Raw genomic sequence first — 23,320 nt, 5'->3', positions numbered from 1 at the left:
AATTTCAAGCTGCCATTTAACATTTGAAAATTAATCATTCAAAGAATGATTTAATATCTTAGACAAAGATTAGAAATTGACAGACAGCAATTAAACCGCTACTTTTTTTTCAGTGCTTGCCAAAGAAAGCAATTTGTCGCTTATCATTAAAGCACAGTGAGGAGTCAATGTTCCCACTTACTAAGAAGCAGCTCAAAAATTTCCCCCCTGAGAAAGAATAAAAAAAAACTTAACCTATGAATACTTCGTCTTGGGGGGAGGGGAGGGGGAAATGTTATTTCTGGGGGCCTGCTCTAAATCATCTTTTTTAACTTCCTGATTAGACTGGTTTTGCCACAACTCCAAAACAGTAAAAGTTTTTACCTGAAATACTTGTCAGTGCACTTAAAGCCAAACTCTAAGCGTCACAGACTCTTGTGAGTAAAGACCGATCGTGACAAAGGCAACTCTTGCACGTTCCTTCATTTACGCAGCTGATGAAGACGTTGAGGAAGGCTACTGGCGCTCTCCAGAGAAAGGTGCCCAGAGCTTACACCTTAGTGTAAGTCCCCCTGTGGTGCGCTTTGAGGTGCAGGAATCAATAATGGCAACATATAAAAAAACAACAACTTGATGACACTGACATAAGCGTGGATCCTAGACTTTTCATCCCCCTTTGTTTATAGTAGACAGACACCGGAGCACTTTTAATCAACTCACAGCTGTTAAAGCGTCAAACCGTTTACAGTTGTGCATGATTTAACGTGATATATATAAAAAGCCATGTGATCCTGTAGCGGCTGGCCTTTGTTTACCTTTGATGCTTGCAGTAGACCGAAACTTTTTAAAGTTCCCCCACGGAGGAACATACAATTGTAATCTAAATGGGCCTACAGGAAACATATATATCATGCGAAGTAGCATGAGGAACAGCCACAACATTCAACCGTCCAAGACCTGCTTCAAATACTTTTCTACACTTCACTGATCTTGTCTGGTGTATTGGAACCAATGAAATACTCTCAAAAAGTGCAAACCCCGCCTTCTGGTCATATTGGCAGGCTCAATTACACCAAGATCAATAGAGCACAGAAAAGTATTTGAATCCAAAACAAATACGTACTTGACCCAGGTCTGCAATCGTCACATATTACACATGTTAAGACTTTAGAAAGCACATCTGCCACAATGCAAGTGCATAGTGACAGGTAATGCTATCACCGCTTTGTAATGCCTAATGTCTATGTTACTATTAAAACTGAATGACAGCAAAACAAGCTTAAACAATGAGAATTCCTCACCACGCAGAGTGTAGAAACTTAGCAAAATGCAGCAATCTATAATTATAAAATATACCCTTACACTGAACACAGTAAAATATTTTCCTTCTCACATCACCCTGAGCAGCCTGCCACAATAGCTCACGGCTGCTATTCTTTGGCAGGGCTCGGTTTGCGGGAGGAATTCAGGGCAATTAGAGGACCAAACCTACTGGTTAAGTAGGTACACACCTGGATGATATTACAAATCAATCCAGAATTTAAAAGTGCGCTTCTTTCCACAATAGGTGTCTGAGACTGGGGATCCCCTACGACGGAGAGAGAGAGCCCGAGCCCGACGCATGAAGCTGAAAAGCGACGTGTATAATTTCATTTATTTTGTCTTTGTTGTTTTAGTTTATTGTTTTTGCCCAGGAATACGGAATTTCTGCATCTCCCTGTGTCCAGCTCTTCTGTGCCTTCCAGGGTAGTCAGGGCGTGTGACATATACATTTCACTATTACCATTTGCTAAAGCTAAATTACAGTGACATGATGTGGCAGTTATAAGCACTGAGTGTAATGTATGGGATTAATATTTAAAAGCAGAATGTATCAGGAAAGCAAAGCAAATAAAAGGCAAATGCAATTTACCATAAGAAAAAATAAGTGGTCTTTGATGTTCAAATAATTACTGCGATTAAAACACAGAGTTTCAGTCTGCAGGTTCAGTCCAATTAGATAACTAGACAAAATCAGTTACTAATGTGTTTGATTTCAGTGTTATTTTAACAAAATCCTCATGACATTTTAACCCCGTTTACTTTGCTAAGAGACTGCGATAAGGAGATTTACTCAGCTTTGCATGGTAGCATTTCCTATACAATTAGCAAATTTGCATAAATATATATACACAGAAGTAGGATATCCCGAAGCAGTTTTTGCTAAGCTGCAAAGCGTCAAGGTTGTGAGCTAGGTCAAACGTCATATAGAGGCCACCCACGCGAAATCTCTGAAATTATTTAAACTTTGCTCTTGAACAGAAGACGACAAATATACTTTGATATTAATCTGCATATATAATCATGTGTATATTGCGGACGCCTGTGCTCATACTGCCAGCATCTGGACAGGCAAACAGAGAAGTACCCAGGCAAGCAGAATATTTTCGTGTTAAAGCAGAAAGTGGGAGCAAGTGAAAATACAGTAAAATGAAGAACCAACAGTGCCTTCTAGGGACATTGCTGAGCCACTACACCCATATATAATTTTAACAGTCCCAAATAAAAAGAAATGTCAAAATTATTAATAAATGCATACTTCTAGCAAAAATAAAAATAACTGAATCTAAATCACAAGTAGAGTACTGCTTATTAACGCTTATATTCATTTCATAGTTACAAATAAGTTTTTAGGGATTACCAGCATTACTTAATTACACTACCTTTTACCAATCTCTGTATTTCCAATAGCACAGGTACAAATGTTGATTCTGACACTCAGCTGACATTCAAAAGACAGCAAGCAAATCAATAGGTTGGTGGGCACACATCACTTATTGGTCTGCCAGGCAAGTTTGATATTGACTGAAGAATGACAGAATGATGGGTGAAAAAAAATCATGAAGAGAACTTTCAACAGGAAGTAGTCCATATCTCAGCTACTGAGTGAAGGAATAGAGAGGCTAGAAGCTAGAGGCACCACACTCCGTCCAGTAACACACGCACAGAAACAGCAGAGGCGAACTCTGGTTACCTTCTGCACTTACCAAAAGCTCTAGAAGCGCTGGAAGAATAGTAAATGACCATGTATAGCTATAGATTAGTGAAAAACGAAGGCGTGTGAAATATACATTGACATTGGAATATGAAATATTGCCATGCCGTTGTAGGGGAGAGACAACTGACCTTGTATGGCATGTTGTCATAACAATGAAGCTGATAAGGTTCTTTCTCCTGAAATACGCTAGTCATGCCTGGTGCATTTTTTTTTTCAGTTGCCAACAGGCTGTGCAGCCGAGCAGCCTGTGGAATTAGTATGTGTTTTTGACTAGTATTCTGCCACAGTCACCAACAGTAGCTGGATAACAGGCCAGTGTAACCTGGCCAACAATTTACATTCTTGTGTTTTAACTAGCAGTTAGTGGTTCAGGAAGTCATCATTTTAGAATACTTGTTCACATTTTACAAAACAGCAATAAAAATAATAAATTAATCAGTTAAATAATATACAAATTGAAGAAAAATTATAAAATAAGGAAATACAGCTAACGCCATAATGTTTGGGACAAATAAATATTTTTTATTGATTTGGCTTTGTACTTCACATGTATGCAGTGGAAGTACACATCCTCAGCTTCTATTTAAGGATATCGTTATACATTGTGGTTTCATCATGTAGAAATTACAGCACTTTTTATAAATAGTCCTGCCATTTCAGGGCGTCAAAACATTTGGGATAAATTGCGTCACAGGAGTTTATTATTAGTCAGGTGTTCTCAATTGCTTCCTTAGTGCAGGTATAAAACAGCTTTTAGCATCTAGTTTTGATTCTAGCCATTTTACTGCCTCTGCAGTCCATTATTGATGTTTTTCAACATGAAGGCATGAATACTGTAATTTCGACATGGTGAAACCAAAATGTTGAAAATCAAAATAAAAGCGGAGAATGTACACTTTAACCACATATGAATTGTTTGATTACAAATCAATAATTGAGGAGTACAGCCAAATCAATAAAAAATATGTCTCAAACATTATGTATACACATAAGCCAAAAGGAAAAACTAATTTTTATAGATTTTAGTCCATTTACAGACTTCTGCCATTTACACAATGAACTCAGTCATTCAATTATTCATTGTTTCATAGATATTTTTGCGATCCATTTACACATGTATTCATTCAGTAGCTCCTACTAATACTGTTGTTACTACTACATACATTAGTACTACCTGCAGATGCAACTACTTAATCCTGCTGCAGAACATAAAAACAAATAATAATAATAATAAAATCACAGAAGTGAAATGTGCTGCATATATTTGGTCAGTACACATGCAGAAGATGGTACCTGCTTAATATTCTCCGCCAAGAACACAAAGTACACACTGCAGAAGCCCAGCTGCGTCAACACCAGGAAGAAGCCGACCAGGTGCCTGTACAACAGAGGGGACAGACAGATGAAGACACAAACAAAGATGGACACATACACAAAACATGGAAACAAGACTGAGAAACACAGTTTAAACGCATATAACGTTTTAAACCCAACCGGACCAGGAACATCTGAAAACACTTTCAGCTGAGTGAAGAAAACTATCATAGCTGATACACCCTACAGTACAAACTGGTTCATTTTACAACCTTTCACACACAAATTATTTATTTCAAACCATGCCTTGGTCTCACACAATGGTTTCACCCAAAACGTGTGCATTTTATCATTCCCAAGGCCATGCTGATATTTTATTTATTGTCAAAACGGGCACATTTCAGCCTCTATTTTGCACATTCATTCACAGATTTGATGGGAGGAGTGAAAATACTGTAAAGTATTTGCAGGGAATGTTGAACTCTCGTGAACAGTTTGTGGGTTACTGCCTTCTTGTTTTTAGTTCAATTCACCCATTTTTGATGAAAAAAGATAGCGACCAAGGCACTCTTGTTGTGAAAAAGTAAAAAGCCTTTATTGTATGGCTAATGCATAGCAAAGGTTAAAAACACGCACATACGCGTTGTGGCACACTGGTCTTCATCAGGGTGTTTTTTTCCCCAATTTGGAATTCTGATTTGTGAATGTACACTCACCCTCATCGTCACGCTAAATGCTCTCGTGATGATACAGCCTGGGCTAAAATGCGCAAGATCTGCCTTTGAGATCCTGCCTGTGCTTACGCCAAACATCATTGCTGACTGAGCCATTCAAGAAATTGCACGTTAAGCAACACTAGAACGTGAAGGCGATCAGCTGCAAATTACAAAACAGCCAGAGACAAAGGCCCAAGAATGGAGTTCATCATGTGGACGACAAAGCACGACAGGCAATCTGGGGTAGAAAAGCAGGAGACGCCCTGTGGGCGGGGGGGGGGGGTACTGAATAACACTTACCTCCCAAAATCTGCCCCCCTTTTGATGCACTTAAGTGAGCTCTGCTCCATGGCGATGGCCACCGTGTCACTGTAGCCCATTGGGGGCCGTTTCAACCTGGGGAGCACACAGAGCCTGCTGAGAGGGCAGCCCTCGATAAACACGCACACGCTGCCCCGCCCGTCATCCAGGCCAGGGCTCGCGCGCGCGGCCATTCAGCCTCCGTAATGGCTATTCACGGCACGAAGAAGCTACCCTCGCTTCAATATAATTGAAATTATGATTAATGCACTGCATCTGGAACACTTCAAAAATCCCATGTCAGTGGGCGACCCAGTTCTGTGCACCATGCAATTTCTGCTTCCGATTAAAATTGTGACTGCTGTACCAAGAGGAAGATGTGCTTGATAGTAACTGATAGCGTATGGAAATATGCAAGAGCAGTAACTGCACGTTACCATCCTGGTTACCCTCATATGCAGTGAATTCTGAATTATTCATAAATGAATCAATTTATTTTCTAGATTAGAAGTCTGTAGAATAAAATTAATAAATATATTACATTATTATGCAGGGCAGCCTTCTCCCTGCTTGCTCTTATAAACAAACTACATTAAAGCCCCAATTAGGATGCAAATGTGATAGAGCATTCAATGTTATCTGCACAGAACACAGAGAGCAAATACAAATGTGATGGACTTGGTCACAATAAACAGTAAATAACCAATAATGAAGACTAAACCCCAACCGGAATGTGAAACACATAACATTTTTACATTTTTATTTTATTTTTTTGGACGAGGGGGAGGAGAGTGGAATTGGGGCTGGAAGTCTAAGCAGTTACCGGGTAATGAAAAGCGGTTCCCTCTCGGTTAACTCCGTCACATAGCTAAAGCACTTAACGGCATTTTACATCTCTCTTCTAGGCATTTATCGTTAAACGCGCCAAAGAAATCACAGCCTATTAGCCGCGTGCTTTTCCGAATTTAGAGTACAAGGGCAACGGTAATCTAGTGAGCCTGCAATGGCTGAAAAAGTTCAATCAGGTGGCCAAGTAAAAACTATGAAAGATGCACTTATCAGAATCACCCAGGGTCAGGGATGGAGATGAATGGTAATCGACCCCATCTGACAAGGGTATCAACTCTAGTCAACTGATGCCAGCAGTCTGCCTGCACCTGCTGTGAAGTGTAATCTCCCCATACAGTGAGCGAGCAGCTCAGATCTGTGCCCTGTCGCTTAAACAATCCAGGATAACTTGAAGCAAATCTTATCAAATTATCTCATTAATTAAATTCAGGCTTGCTCCGTTTCACGAACGTGAATTACGATTTGGTTAGTTAATCTAGAATGGAATCATTTCAGATAACTGTGCGCACCTGCTCTGCTACAGAGATGAATCGCATACTCCTTATATAGACCCAACGGGAGGTGGCGCTGACCTTTGCATGATCACGTAACGCATTGAAACTGACGAATGCAATATTAACTCTCATATTGCAACCTATTTGATTTTTACTTTGTTTTGAGGTTATAGATCACAAAATAATGGCAATGCTGGAGAGGGCAAGATCAAGAACTCACAGTGAAAGCAGTCCTAACTAGCAAATCAAACACAGCCAGAGCAGCCAAAACAATAGGGGAAGCCTGGCAGATAATTGCAGATACCTATAGTGATAGTTGCACAAATCTATATTTTGTGCAACTATCATGGTTGCCCATGCCTAAAGCTTGCTCTGAGTACAGGTCCAAGCACATGCAACAGTGACAGTATCCTCTATTCAACAATTCGTACAAAAAGGTCATTTGTAATTATGCACTAATGAACTAGCTCCCATTTGCCACCGTTTTACTAGTTTCAATAATTAATGTGACCAAGCAGAATTGTGCTTGCCCACACACTAAAGAGTGTGCAAAAAATATTTTTATTGCAGCTATTTTTCCAGTCTTCAATGGTCCCATTTTTCACTAAAATAACATAGAAGAAAGTATTCAATTCTAAACCCATGTGTATGCTGGAAACATTCATTCAGTATGGAAAATTCACACTTCTCCACCCACCTGACACACACAGCTAGAATTTGAATGGCATATGTAAACTTGCTTTTAATGAAGCCGTTTGACCTGTCTGACTCAACAGGGGAGTGCTGCGTAGGAAGAGTAAAGAACATAAGAATACATAATGACCAGAACAAGCCTTTCAGCTCATCCAGGCCTGTCTTTCACCAACAGAGTATGCAGTACAGCATCTAGCCATAGAGTTTCTGCCTCTATTAGATGGCCAGCAAAGCTGTTCCGTGAATTTATTACTATGTCTGTAAAAAAAAACGTCCCGATATTTGTACAAAATTTGTGGACTCAATGTGTTCATTCCGTTCATGTCTTCGAGAATTCAGACTGTGACTAATCCCGTGCTCACGATGCAAATTTAATGTAAAGGTAAATCAGCTAATGTAAATCAATCACATTATTTTAATAACTTTACATGGTTGGGGGTTTGACATTACCTTTCAGATAAGTGATGACTGCAGTGGACCAGGATGTGCATGCAGTGAACACACACCACTCCCATCACAACCAGGCTTATGGGCCCAACCTAGAAAACACACACAGAGCACAGGGACAGTGAGAGCCCAGCCCACATGAGTGCTTTACTGTTGACACCTTGTGCGTGCCAGTTATGTCAAATACTGCTTTAACTCTTATCCTGGTATCAGAATGCAAGACTGTACATAAAATGTTCTGTGCTGAAATTTCCAAACAACTATGATAACTTATTTACTACTGGTTGTGAAGATGCCAGTTTCCGACAGCGCTGTGCAGAGGAGAAATAATGGTTCCTCAAAATCTGCCACGCATCGTGGAAAAATGACTTTTCTTCTGAGAATACTGGAAGGAGCAATGACAACATCCCACATATGTGTTGCATGAGTGTCTGGAATGATGACACCATGAAGGGGTTTCCAATTGCAAAGACAAACCACATCAAATCTCGATCAGAGACGGATCATTTAACGTACCAAGCTTTGAAACTTTTATCATTCTTCACAATATATTGGCAAACGGTACAGAGGTTGAAATGCGCTTGACAGGCATAACACCTTTAAATAGAGCCATTCAGAGAGCTGTCCCTCAGTAGGCCTGGTTTCCGTTCATGATGATTGACATGTCATTTTGCGCTTGTAAAATTGGTCTCTTTTAAAACAGTAGCTTGTGACAACAGGACACAGAAGGAGAAAGCTGCTGGAAAAATATCAATTCACAAACCCCTGTCGGATTGTTTTCTGCAAATTAAATATCGAGTTTCCGACAGTTGATTATTTGTTACATGCCGAATCCTTACCGGTCTCCCTCTCTCTCTCTCTCTCCATATATCACTTCCTTTCTCACCCAAACGTATTGTCCCTCTTTTTGTGCCTATTTCTGTCTCATAACTGTAATCATGAGGAATCAGTCTGCTAATAAAAATTTTAATTTTACACCAGTAACTGAGCGTAAAGCTATTTAGAAACCTATGGAAGGTACAGCATGAAGCAGTATCAGATTGAGTCATGAACTGCAAAATAAAAAAGCATATTTTTTGAAAGGAAACTATAAAGCAATGCCATTGGGACTGATTCTAGTTAAGATAAAATGTAGATTTTTAGTTAGTATTAGTACAAACTAAAGTTTAAGTGTAGAGTTCAAAGTTCTAGGTGAGATGGTGACAGCACATATGGGTAAAAACCATGATTGCATTCTCTTGACTTACACAATCCACTGCAAGCACTATTGTGAGCCTGGGAAAGAATTATGCAAGACTCCACCTTGTGCTATCTGCAGCGATATGAAATACAGCAAAGCGCATTGTCCTCAACATGATAACTCTCGCCTGTCCCTTCTGACGTCAGCAAACAGTGTTACTTCAGAGCTTCCATCTCATTGATTTTTTTATGGTAGCCAATGGTACAATGGTGAACAGTGCCTTTAAATCAGTTTAATTACATTCATTTGTCGTCTGTACTTGTGGGGCGAGTTATTCTGGGTCGACAACATTAAGCATGGACAACGCAGCTTCAGGTACATTAAATCATGCGGATATAAATGCCAGGGATTCCTGATGGGAAACCTGTGATTAAAAACGGACAGTGCTGTGCCTCCTGTTGTATTTCACAGCAATGAAACGGCCTAACGGGATCTTTCACAATCCAAGTCCAGTAACCCAAATGATTAAAAGCTTGTCATTAAAATATTCCCTATTTAAGAGCTGAATAACCCAATATCAATCTATCTGGCTCTCCCAACACACTTTGTACTTCTCAAAGTGATAAGGTGTATTCAAAGCCCTTCTGTGATAAAGGTCAAATTAACTCCATTCCGTAATACAATCAGTTTATTTTTATTAGACCTTGACCTCCCGATGCTGTAAAACACAGGCAATACAACACTGAACAAAATAGTTTATATCAAATAACTCTACGTATGGAATGGCTGATAGCATCTTTCTGAAAGAGAGGAGGACAACACAGAAAACACAGGTCTTTTTGTCTTAGAAATGGGTCACACTGAGGATATTCAGTAAAGGTATGTTGTTGCATCTTCAGCCCCTCTAGCTTCCTGATTGTGTTTCATTCATTTTGAGACTGTTTGCAAGGCAACAATTCAACAGTGACCCTTTGGGCCTGAACAACAAAAACCTTTTCTTGAAAAAAGGACTGTGCTGATGAATTACAAACCTACAAAGTAAAAGTTTAGAGATGAGCAATGAACTTTCCGGAGCTCCTGCCCTATCAGACACTTGTTTCTCGTTAGCAGCCGCAGGTTGCATAATTTACTTTTTTGATTAATTCTCATCCACAAAAGTATAATCAAAACACGAGATCTGTAGTTAAACAAAACTTGTTTGTGACAGTGGAGTGGGGAGTGTCATTTGCACCATAAGGCCTTAAAGGTTTGACATTGACAAGTAAACAAAATGTACATTTTGGTGCCCGTGTGATGGCAGTCGCTATGGTTATGTTGGGTTTTTTGTTATTCTCATCCCTGGTGATTTTATGGCTATAAAGTGAGTACTTGGGGCACAACCTGAGGCACAAGCACGAGAGGCATGAGGGGCACTTCATCTCCTTTGACTGGTGAGACAGTAGCAGGAACACCAACCAACAAAGTTCGGTTCCATTTATCAATACAGTACCAGTATCACCATCTGCGGCTGGTAGTGACAGAGGCACTACCCCTAGAATGATTCCTACTATCGTGACAACTGTGAAATTAGTCAAGTTAAAAGATAATACTTAATAATAATAATTTTTTTCTGCAAATACTTTAAATCAAAGAACATCAAAGCTCATTAGTCATTAGGAACAGCATGAAAGCAAATGAAATGCTTGAAAGCTTAATGAGCATTTGACTTTTTTATTTTTTTATTTTGTACCCTCCTGTTTGATAAAAAAATAAACCTTCACTATCGACACCTTTGATATCATATGCCCTAATAATTTCTGGGTTAGTTCAAATTCATAACAACATTCACTCTGCCATTAGAATTGTCTGGCAAATGTTCTGTGATATCAGGGCTCACCCATGCGAAACAGTGGGGATGGTGAACCTCTATTCACACCAAAAATCTCAGACCCCAGGAGCAATGACACACCTTTTCAACTTTGGGGAGGGACAACAAAGAGGAAGTTTTCTTAAACATTTTTTTAACAATACCACTCACTACAAAAACATGACATGACAATACTAGGGGCGACCATTTGATGTTTTTCCAATGTTGGGAGGACATGTCCCTTCAGGGATCTACACCCATGCTTGTGAGACCAATTTGACTTGATTTATTACAGCTCCTTCTCAGCCTGAACCAGGCTTAATACATAAATGTTACTTGTGACACTAGTTACACATGAGAGACAGTGATGTCAAGCACTGTAAAGCACACAGTAATCCCAACAATGACTTCATACGTCAGTAAGAAATGCAAAAGCAGTTCCCACACATCCCCACCCTCCACCCCACCAATTCCCCATGCAATTCATGCTATACTTACAATAATCCCAGCATTCTTCACTGCCAAAGGAAGGCCAAGCAGGCCAGTTCCAATGTTCCCCTTCAAGAGATGGATGAGGGTTTGTGAAAACCTACAAATCAATAACTCGGGTTAGTTCAAGGCCCAGAATACCTCCAAGTCACCTCCTCTGAGCCACTCAGGAAAGCCAGCCTGAGTCGTACAGCTCTCAGTTATAGCATTTATCAATTTTCCATCTGTCAGTCTTCAGTATTCGTTGTCCATTCCTCTCACAACCAAAATTATTTTTAATCTCAGCTATGAAGAATTTAAGAGTTCCTGTCAAATGGGAAAAAGCATTTTCGAAGTCACGGTTCATCGAATTTGAGACATGGATCATAGCATTCACACAATGACACGTGCAGATTACAAGTGAAACGATGTCATTTCAGGGTTATCAGTGGGGGTGTGGGGGGGAGGGGGGGGCTGAAAGGAAATCCCAGATTTATATTTTATGTTAAGCTGGTCGGAGAGGCATAAAAATCATCAAAATCTAGAACTGTACTTACGTAATGCCATCATGATTTCCCAGTTCATAATGTCTTTGAACTGGAACCAATTCAATATCATGATCATCCTCTGAAAAGTCATCTGGACAGTGCCCTGCTTCTTCAATAAGAGGTGTCATCACCTCCATGTCTGTGAGGACAAAAGCAACACATCTTGTAGGTATCTAGTGGGATTTTCCACACTTTTTTTAATCCAGAGAGGAAATTATATTAATAGACAGCAATATGCAGTTTCTGCATCAATTTGCATCCCTGAAGACCTGAAGATTCTGTGCTGCCAAGAGATTTTTAAATAATCATAAGTGACAGGGTTCAGTAATTTAATTATGCATCCTTTGCCTTTCATAAAAAAAACATAATTGCCATTATCATGGCTCTTTTCAGCTTTCCTTCAAGAAAAATATATATTGCTATTGGTATCATAAGAGTATTAGTAAGAGCTTGGGTTCAGCTCTGACTTTGCAGTTTTTTTTTTTAAATCAGTTTTTTTTGTTTTTGTTTTTTTTTTTTAATCAGAAGACAAAAGGAGATATACGTTTTCTGTGTGTTGTAATCGTTTTTGACCATAGTATAAGTGCCACTTTAGTTTGCCCTCACTATAAATATAGAACATGTGGAACCAGAATCATAGTTGTTGTAGTATGTTTCTACTAATAAATATGGTACAGGTAAATGTAACGGGAATAATGTAAATAATGTAAGTAATGTAAGTAAAGAATCAATGAAACTACAAACATTGGCATATAGCTAAACTTGCAGATGGTTTGGCTGGGCCTCAGTTTCCTTTAATCCATGCTCCAGCCCCTCAACAAAACGTCATCATTTCACGAGTACCTAGCTGTTCAGTTGATTCCATCTTCCGCCAGACATCAGTGCGCCATCCGCTGATACCGTCCTGGGTCGTCGTACTGAAGTGGGCGTGATGAATCCAGTCTACGAACTACTGGAAATAATAAGAGGAGAGAAATGTGTCCTTATTTTGAATTCAAGGGGGGGAAACAATGTATGCAAGAGTCGCTTCGATGGCACTGAATGTGAGGAGTATACATTGAGAACATTAGCTAATATGAATTAGCGTTACTTGATGAAATCGTTATTGTAAACATTATCCGGCTATATCAATAAAACGGCTAATGAAATTCCAGAAATGGCTGTGCTAAATCAGTGCTTGTGCTGAGTTATCTGATAGATCAGCGCTGTCATTACCGGTGTATGTTCAGCTAACGTTAGCTAGCTACGTTATAATACTAGCCAGAATAGCTAACTAGTTAGATAACCAGCCAGCCGCAGTACTGATAAAGTCAGCCACAAAAAAGCTTTATCTAGAGAGCTAGAGGCATGTGTCTTTGGAAAAAAAAGAAAAGACTTAGCTGTGTTATCCAGCGATTGAATCGCCACGATATCGACTGTGGTTTATTCAGTTCAGGTTTAGAATTAGCTATGTGAAGAATTCAATCATACCAAACTGATCCCCCTTTGAGTCTGTGCTTTGCCTGGAACTAGCCGCTCCTGTAGCACTGTAGTCCAGCGATCGACTTAGAGCTACAGTAGTCTTTTACGGTTATATTTCTCTTTTTGCATAAGTAGTGACCAGAAAAAACTTCCATTGAAAAGGCGAGCAGCTCTCCGGGTGCGGATACAATTGCCAGGTTGTAATTCTGCTTGTTAAAGGGCGAGGGTCTGGCCTACCACCCTTTTGCCGACAAAAATCCTGAAACGTCACGCCACTTCTTCCTTGCAAACAACTTCAATCCAGCAAAGCCAAAAGACTTTTAAAGGAAACGTGCTACCATTTTTGCAATCTCACAGCAATTTCTCTCGCAATTTTTCCCACCGGAGGACTTGTACTTGAGGAAGATATTCAGTTTCCTCTCTCCTTTTCTTAAATAGTTTGTGGCATTTTATTGCACAATGTACAATGAAAGACAACGTCTCTTGGCTATTCGAGTCCAGAAATAGTTTTAAAAATACACCTCTCATTCTTGCAGTATACGTGAATGAATGCAGTACGTGTGGCTGTTGGTGCAAAGTTAAGTTGCATTAGTAGTTGTGTATTTACTATTAGTTCGACTAGTTGCTGTCTGAAAAGGGAAATTACCGAGTAATTGTTTTTTTAATTGTTTGATGTAGGATACTGCTAATAAAAACACGCTAAAACTTCAGCCCAGATCTCCAGATTAAAAGGTTTAAAACATAAAAAAATATGCATTGCTATATTTTTTCAAAAATGATTGCATATGCTTCTTAGTTCACCGCACAGGTACATAACCTATACATAACCCAATCTTAAATGAAGTGGCACGTTATAGTCACTTAAGACTCGATAGTTAGTGCTGTCCACACGGACTTGGATAGAACGGAATGGAGAAAGGCGGCTGTTGTTCACATTCAGGGACAAGCACATCTGCTCAGTTTGTATTGTGGCCACAAGCATCTCCTGGCCTATACAAAATATTCAGCATATATATATATATATGCAAAATTAAAGAACAATTGTTCCATTCCTCATCAAAATGTTGCCATTGCAGATCATATACATGCAAAACATGTAAATCAAAATCGCCTAACTGTTTAGCATATAGATTGTTTTCTTTATTGATGTCATTTAGGATCCTTGAACTTAGCACAGCCTGAAAAAGAGTTGATTCTCACTTCACTTTAAATAAATATAATTGGAAATTATTATTTTCACCTTTGCAATATAGCTAACCCCCCCCCCCCCCCCCCAATCCATTTTTTAAAAATGCTAGTGGGTTTTTTAATTATTATTGTTATTATTATTATTATTATTATTATTATTATTATTATTATTATTATTATTATTATGCTTTTGGAACACAGACAACGTTTAGTAGTCGTGAGGCAAGAGTGATATGATTGCAGTCATCGTCTTAGAACCAACAAGCAAAATACAAGTGTAGCAACGTGTTACAGCAGACACTTCTGTGCATGATGATAATGAGGGCTAAGTGCTTGCTAAGTGATTGCAATGTAATATGATTTTCCAGGATGAGGTACAGTGCAATGTCTATTATTATTATTATTATTATTATTATTATTATTATTAATAATCTATTATTAATTTGTATAGCACCTTGTCTTGGTAAGAGTTTATGTATTAATACTACTTCCTATTAGATAGGTTGAACAGATTCTTCAAAATGGTCATCATTTTGTTTGAGAAATTGAAGTAGGCTCATGTTCATTACACCCTTAAGCATTTGAATGTGCAATTATGCATGTTGTGTAGTCTACTGCTAACCAGGTCATTCACAGAGAAACTAGAGCTTTAGTTCCTAATAGACTGATTTCCACTCATGGCTATAAGCTCCACATCCGAAGCACACGGTCTCCACGAAGGAATTTAATCATGGCCCGAGGAAGCCTTTTTTAAATTTTATTTTATTTTAGCTTTTTCTAAAGGAGAACTCTGCCCCCAATATCACCCTAGATGCTGAATATTGCTGTAATTATAAGGCCCAAACTGAAGCTGATTCAAGTATCAAAGGCTGAAAAGTTGAAGTGTTAATTGAACAAAGTTAATTTCCACTTAAATGTTTCTTTATCAATTTACTCATTTCATCTCCATATTGCTTTCTTCCCATTTTCAATTCCCATATGCCTTTACAAGCTTGTCCTTTCACTGCAATGTCCTCTATCAATTCCACACACGAGTACACCTTCTCTAAAGGGCATGCTGCCAACTGCTTCTTTTGCATTTCCACTCTACAGTAAACTAGCTAAGATGCTTAGTCTTTGTGTTGTAGGATTACACTTCATGCTCAGTTGGTACAGGCACAATGCTGCCTCTCAGACAGCCACAGGTGTGTGATGACATGGAGCGATGCAATGGGAGGCAATAATAGACTGTGGATGTAATCACTACTCTGATAATGTTTTAGCAGAACGTGCTATGCAGGGTCTCTTCTAGAAGGCTGAATTCTTGCATTACTTTTCTGCACGGCACAACACAAACAGTCCAATGTCAAGTTGTGTTAAAAAATAGCTTTCCTTCACATGTTGCCTCTTCAACATGGAATTTTCAAGGAAATTACTCAAAAAAGCCAGCATACCAGTGACTCCATGCTGGAAATCTTAGTCACTTGCTAACATAATGGTGCTAATAACAGTACGTCTTCCAAAACCAGGTTGTGATGTTGGGATGGCTGGGAGGAGAAACAGGGAGGGCTGCTTTTTCTCTTTGGCTGCTGTCTGCTGTATCTGTTTCCTCCCACGATCAGGGAGCTCCACAGGACCTTGGCCAACTGAGGCCTTGCACACAGGCCCACCTGAAACTGATCAGCAGCTGCCTTCTTTTTATAATTGCCCCTTGGCTTACTATAGTATTATAAGACAACCCCACAATCTCAATTTACCGTGAGACAAACACTTCATTGATTTTGAATTTCTAAAGTGACCCTATCCTCTGGCACATTACATCACGCTTCAGCTTCTCAAAACACAAAAGGACTATTATACATCTGGCCTTTTCCTTCTGAAAGTAAACATCCTTGTCATGTGCAACTTTAATGAAAGGCCTTTGAATGGACCTTGTGAGAGGAATGTTCTGGAAGACACCTCAGCACCAGATCAGGGTCAGTTCTGGGAATAGGCAACATAGGCGGGCCGCTTAGGCAACCATTGTTATATCTCCAGCATGCACCCCCCACCCGCTGGTCCGCCATCTCGCCTAGGGAGGCAGAACAACCCAGATACTCATCTGTGAAGTGGAGCCTAAATGCATAGGAAACACAGAAGACCAATGTTCCAATGTTCTGCAAGCTCTGAAGAGGCTGTCACTCAACCTGGGAGGGCCAGAATTGTGTAGCCAAATACAACTTAGAATCGGTAATGGTGGAGAAGTCATTGAGTTGGAGGGACATTTACAATAATACTACATAGAAAAGTGGAGAGACTGGCATTTGCTCTCTGCATTTCCTCACAGGAGCCAGTGTCTGGGGTTAGTGTAGGCACCACATTCACCCATATACATGAATAGCATAAACAATTGCTTGCTCTATTTTACATTCTTTCGATAGGTCTTTCTGGCGGCTAGATGCCTTTTTCATGAGGTCTGAATCTACGGATGTACTGAGAATTATTTCTATAGCTGTTTTCAGATACAAATAAAATGCTCCTCTCAGTTTTTTCAGTACTTACACAAAAGGAAGTCTCTGAAGTACATCAAACAAACATCCCTTTTTTTTTATTACTGTGAACAGTCTCAGTCTGCTTTTTTCTGGTCTTGAACATTAGTTGATTTCACATCTCTGGTCACCCTCTGAACAGTAATTAATATACCTCCCAAAAGCAAGACAAATTGAAATAAATAGGACATGCAATGGCTCTGAAATAATTCAGTCTATCAAGTTAGCATTTGGAATTAACTCCTGCAATAAAAATGAGAAGTAGGTTTCAGCCTATTGCCATTTTAATTAAAGCCAATTTTCCTTTAATTAAAAATAAATTTCAATTGGCACAGGTGTCACATCACAGCTTTTATGCAACAGTCCAATTCTTCTGTAGGATACTCCTGAAATTAAATTCTATATTTTGATGATAAAAATCTTACTTTTAAAAAATAAATCTACTTTTCTCCCTTGTTTTCCCACTTGGAAAGGCATTTTTTCTACCCCCCTACCTTAACCAACATGTTATCCTGATTGGCTACATGCAGTGGAAAATAAAGCATTTGTTGTTCAACAGAAGACACTGGTGTGTCAAACAGAGTTGGGTCATAGAAAACAGGCAAGAGACACAGAAGCTATATGCCTGCGACTCCAATTCTACTTCCTCCCCGACAACAAGTCCAACACCAGCCTTCTCTGAAAGGTAAAACGATCTGCCACTGTATTATAATAATAACAATAATAATAATAATAATGACAAGGTAAACTGTGCCAAGCAAACAAATAGTGGTACATCATTCCTGATAATATTGGTTGAGGGGGTGGGCGTTATCCTCTGGTGGGGCTTGGAGTTGTGGGAGGGGGTTGGGTGTTCAGAAAGGGTGTGTGGGGCACAGTTAATTCTCTCATTCCAGCATTCAATTTCACAGCAAGTCAAAGCAAGCGCTTTGAAGTCCGATTTACTTTTAGACCCAAAGCACTTGGTGCGGTGTGTAACGATGCAAAGCGCAACAGCAACTAAAGTGTTTTTCACTTTCATTCAGGGAAGGAAAAAAATAGCTCTTTCAGACAAATCTATTAATTTTTTACTTCAAAGCAAATGGATCCTTGAATGACTCAGAAAGGACTATGTTTATCTTCAAGGATTGTGGAGCCAAAGATTTAATTAATTTAATTTCATGAAAAGCAAAACAAACATGCACTTTGTTATGCCCTTCAATTGGACAACTGTTTTACAGGACAGAATGGGACAGGTTCACTCTGACTCATGAGATCACAAATCCATCTAATCCTTTTTCAATTATATTCATTATAGCAATAAAATGTAACAATTCCATTATCTCTCTGTCTCTGAAATTTTGATGCATTTCTGGTGGGAAATTGGGGAAAAGACAGCTAGCAATATGGGGGTTATTTGAAGCGATCAATGCATAGGATAATGGACCTGTTCTGTTTTACAGTATCTGGTATGCTTTAAATGAAGCCAAATATTTCCTTCTGAACAGGGAGTTCATGGGCTCTTTTGTTCTTCATTGCAAGTTTAAAGTTGTGGGGAAGAAAGGTATGGAAATGGAATGGAAATTTTAACTTTTTAAAACCAGTTTTTAAAACCCGCTGAGTTGAAGATCTGCAGCACAAATCCAGCACTGAGTCTTCCCTCCCACATGTGCAGAAGGGTATTCCACCTTCATCCACCCCCACATCTACCCCTTTGATACCTCCAGTGACGACGACCACGCTTCTCGGCTATGACTCACCGTTTATGCAAGTATGCGTGCGCACAAACCATGCGTCACGCATCACTTAGGAAGCCCCATCCAGGTTAAACAAGCCAAAACATGTTAATGAATGTTATGAAATGTATTTTCTCCCCTGCCACCTGCCCATCTCATTGCCCCAGTCTGAGGGAGGGTGTCAGCCCAGCTGTAAACCACAGTCCACAACCTCTTTACTTGTCATAGTCAGTAGATGAGACTATGGAGAATGACAAGATGGAATTACTTGTCATGCCGCATAGAAAATTAGACATAATTGCCTGTCCAATTACTGATGCAAGTCATGCAACATGTTGTGTTATATATATGTTCCCCCTACTTCTGTGGGCGTGTGTGTGAGTGAGAGAGAGCGAAAGACAGAGTTTCTGTGTCTTTGTGTGCATGAGTGGGTGCAAATGTTTTGTGTGACTGTATGCATACATATGTATATGGATGTGTGCATGTATGTATGAATGTGTGTATACTTGTGCGTGTGTGAGTGGCATGTATCTGTTCCAAGTTTGCATGTATGTATGTGTGTACGGGCTTGCCATTGTGTATGAGTTTCTGTGTCTGTGTGCTTAGTGTGATTATGTGTGTTTGTGTGTCTGCGTGCATGAATGTGTATACGTATGTGTGCATTTGTCTGTGCATGCATATGTGTGAGTTTGTGTTTGATGTGTGACTATTTGCGTCTGTGTGTGAGTGTGTGTGGATGGTAGGAGATGAATACCACAGTGGACATAGCTCCCTCCCTTAATGTTCAGAGGTCTCAGCTACTTGGCAATGAAGGTCAAAGTTTAATAATTAATTAGTCATTAACAGATAATGTTATAGATAATATTTAAGTCCATGTACACTAAACACACGTGTACCATGCAAATTTATATGTTGTGCTATGTGGTCTTTTTTCTTTTTTCTATTGTTGGAAGACCATTATTATTCTCCTTCTCCCACATTTTCAAAATTTCCCATGAGATGGTAAACGATGAAGACGTAGGCTTTGGCAGTCCAATCAGGTTACTTGCGAGCTAGATGCCCATGCAATATACATGGAATTGGCCCCTAGGTGGCACTATAATTAAAGAACAAACTTAAGACCTGTAAATAACAATAACTCCCACGCCATGTCAGATTTTCACAAAACTTGGGAAACAATCTCGTGAATGAGCTCTACAAATTTTCTAACTGAACCATTGATGTCCATCTGATGGATTTTCTATTTTTAGCCATTTTTAATTTTTTGAAAAACAGTTTTTGTTTGTGGACCGATCTGCACCCAAATTATTGTGCATGTTAATTGCTTAAAGATACACAAATGGACTGTAAACCATCCCAATTGGGCAAACAACGTGGTCAAAATTAACAAATGAACTTGAAAATGAGTGGGATCTACAATAAAACGCATTATACATATGTAATGGTTTGACCTATCATAATGAATTTTGATACCCATATTGAAGAGTGGGTCCCTGAATTTACCAATAGGGGCTGCTACAATTACCCCCACCCAAAAAAAAAGGGAAAATTGAGAAGGTACTCAGCACCAGATGATGTCTATGGGTCACAGTTTTTAAGCAGTTACATTCAAAGGATATGCAACAAAGCACTAAGCATGACTACTTTACATAACATTAATATGTACCAAACATTATGGTGTCCAGAAATGTAAAAAGTGCTGCAATTTCTACAGAGTGAAACCAAAATGTATAAAACTGCTCTTTAATAAAAGATGAAGATTGGCACCTTAAGCACATGCAAATTGTGCACATCAAAAACGTGTACAGTGAGATGAGATTGAAGAGACGTTACTGAATATGAACAGGTGCACTCTTTCTTCAGCTTGTGCCACTGTCCCTGCAAAAGTCTGTGCATGGGCCTGGCACTAACCACCCACAGCTACTGTTGGCTGAAATGTTAAAATGTCGTAACCCTGCAAACTTATTGTCTGCAAAAGTTTCATAAGGGCTTTGTGCTAACACTGGTTTTGAGCCTGTCTCTGCTTCTTGCATAATTTTGGAAGATTTTAAATAGTATAGAGACTGACAGGTAGGTGGCAATATCAATCAGGCGATGGCTCAAATACAATTATGCAAGGTTTAACTACTGTATCATTACAACTGACACAAAAACTTCTAATTACCATCAAAACTGGTTCCTTTACCATTATCATCACCTCTTCTACCTTGAAATCAATAAAATAAGAAACTCGCTCGAAGGCTTGAAACCCACTCATTGCCGCTTGTGGCTACATTTACTTATTTTTCATCTGACTTTCAAGCAGGTCCATTGGTTTGTGTGCAGGGTTGCCAAATTGATTTCTTAACCAGTACAGTAGAAATCATCATGGCAAAACAGAAACAATGGCAAGCTAGGCCTTCATTCTTTTTTAACCCAGAAAAGAAAAAATCTCATTTCTGCAACAGGCACATCAGTCAGGACTAACAAAGGTATTTAAGTCAGTTCGCCATTGAAATAGTTTATTGTTCAGTAAGGCAACTGTGTTTGTACGGTGTATCTGAAATAATAATTTACATTCACATGGCCAGTGGCAATTCAAATGACTTTCACACAACATGCCATTGCATAATAGGAGAAAGAATGTGAGATCATGTGATATCACTGGAAAAAAAGAGTTCTGAGCCTGCACAACCAAATTATTATTATTATTTTAGTGAATGCCACTCACTTATATTCATCTCCAAGTGACATTGTGCATGCAAATCTGGGCACATTATTTATTACATAAGGCTGGCAAATGTACATACTGCCTTTTAGATAATCGTTACATTCAGTTATTCAAATATCATTGACTCAATGTATTGTAAAAGATTTAGTTAGAAAATTTTGTTAGCCACTAAATTAACACTCAAGAAACTGTTGCCTTTTAAAAATCTTGAGAAAAAAAGTGCACTGGATGTCAAACAGAACATCTCTGGAATTTGTGTTTTACAATAGCAAACTTAAACTTAAAGTCACTTAATTGGTTTAATGTAGCACATTAGTAGACAAAGGAGGAGGAACACAACCTTTTTGAAAGCCTGTGTAATTTAAAATGTATGGGTGAGATTTGTGGATTAGAATACAAACATGTGGCGACCCCTGCTGTTTGTTTGTTGAATTAAAAAGGAAACATGGTTCAGTCAGTCAGCTCAAGACTGTCAGAATGCTTGTCCCAGAACAAGCAAGGAATAAACACTGAACCAAAACATCTGGTGGCCAAAGACATAACAGTAAAAAAAAAAAAAAAACTTAATTTATGATTTTAACATGAAAGAGTGATATCCATTTCCAAAAATAGCTGTGCATTTATTATTATTGTTATAATAAGAATAATAATAATAATAACATCAACAACAACAACAATAATAATAATAATAATAATAATAATAATAATAATAATAATAATAATTGGTATCTGGAGCTCTAGCTTCAGTTTTTGGTCTTTAGAGATAGGTAAGAAATATATACATAAAAATGACGGGATTCTGAGTAACAGGCCCTACAACCGAATCCATTTCTATTAGAAAACAACACACGAAAACATTCAAAAGTGGAAGAAATTCTGTAATTAAAATATTTATGTCAAAACTCACTCAATGAATGTTTCCACGTATGATAACTGTATTAAATGCAAGTAGAAACCGTGAATCAGATTAAAAGTTGGATGTAAACTGTTTTTCCCGTCCTACAACAACCGCATCTTTCTTGATTAGAAATAATTGAACAGGAAGAAAGTGTATGTTTCACAAACTGTGTGATTAACACATTAGTGCGATATACAGTGGATGCTAAGATAGGCGTCTGCATAGCTGCAAAAATGTTTTCCTGACTTAGACACCTCCTTATAACCATAAATATGACGAACATTAATAATTAATATGAAGTGTACGACCAGAGTTTAGGTTCGAGTTGTGGCACTGGCAATCAACATCAACCACGAAGCGTAGCATCTCATTTGAAAGACTTCAATTAAATGATATAGGCAGGCATGCGTGTTTTCTAAGAATAGACGACTTTAATGTCTCTAAAAAAACTTTAGGCACTCACTGCTACATTATTGCATATCATGATCGAAAATTCATTAAAAAAATATTTTTAAAATATTAATTCCTTTCCTGTTCAACACAAAGCAACTAATGCAGACAAGAAAAGACTTACCAAGCGTGCACTTCAGATCCAATGTGCAGTTGGCTCGCAAAAGAAGCACATTCCCACCAGGAAGTCAGCTGAATGCCATTAGCATCTAAACTATTTAAAGAGATTTGGCCACATGAGGCACATGAATGAATGGATGCTTTTTTATTAAAAAAAAAAAAAATTAATAATCATGAACATCATGTGGAAAAGTCATAAGACTAAGATAAATATGTTTGTTTTTAAACTGACTTGTTAATTAAAGTATCACAAGCTCAGTTGTGTCTGGATCATTTAGATCACTTTGACTGCTTTATCTACAAATTTATTTGTTTTATTTTATGTTTTTGCAGTGGTGGGATAAGAGGTTAAGGGGGAAATGTTTTATAATAATTGTGAATTTTGTGAAATAAATAGTAC

The 23,320-nt window shown here is 38.6% G+C and overlaps 1 protein-coding gene across 6 annotated transcripts in view; it reads right to left on the bottom strand.

Annotated features, from left to right (window-relative positions):
* slc36a4 (solute carrier family 36 member 4) overlaps window positions 1–23,014 on the bottom strand; it is a 144,039-nt gene extending 121,025 nt beyond the window's left edge. Inside the window, exons 1-7 of one of the 6 annotated variants that reach the window (XM_064301606.1) lie at window positions 22,925–23,014; window positions 12,715–12,823; window positions 11,881–12,010; window positions 11,354–11,444; window positions 7,833–7,921; window positions 5,347–5,442; window positions 4,310–4,394 (exon numbers count right to left, since the gene is read on the bottom strand). In XM_064301606.1, the coding sequence (XP_064157676.1) occupies window positions 4,310–4,394; window positions 5,347–5,442; window positions 7,833–7,921; window positions 11,354–11,444; window positions 11,881–12,010; window positions 12,715–12,736 (513 nt within the window). In that variant the 5' untranslated portion in view covers window positions 12,737–12,823; window positions 22,925–23,014. Of the gene's footprint in view, window positions 1–4,309; window positions 4,395–5,346; window positions 5,443–7,832; window positions 7,922–11,353; window positions 11,445–11,880; window positions 12,011–12,714; window positions 12,824–13,341; window positions 13,979–22,924 lie in introns of those variants that run through there. The other 5 variants (XM_064301607.1, XM_064301604.1, XM_064301605.1 and 2 more) reach the window with 5 other exon arrangements.
* Window positions 23,015–23,320: the final 306 nt, after the last annotated feature.

The sequence above is a fragment of the Anguilla rostrata genome, chromosome 12, assembly GCF_018555375.3.
Source record: "Anguilla rostrata isolate EN2019 chromosome 12, ASM1855537v3, whole genome shotgun sequence".
NCBI lineage: Eukaryota > Metazoa > Chordata > Actinopteri > Anguilliformes > Anguillidae > Anguilla > Anguilla rostrata.
The sequence above is the reverse complement of the archived record's forward strand: the minus strand, read 5'-3'. Positions and strand labels throughout refer to the sequence as shown.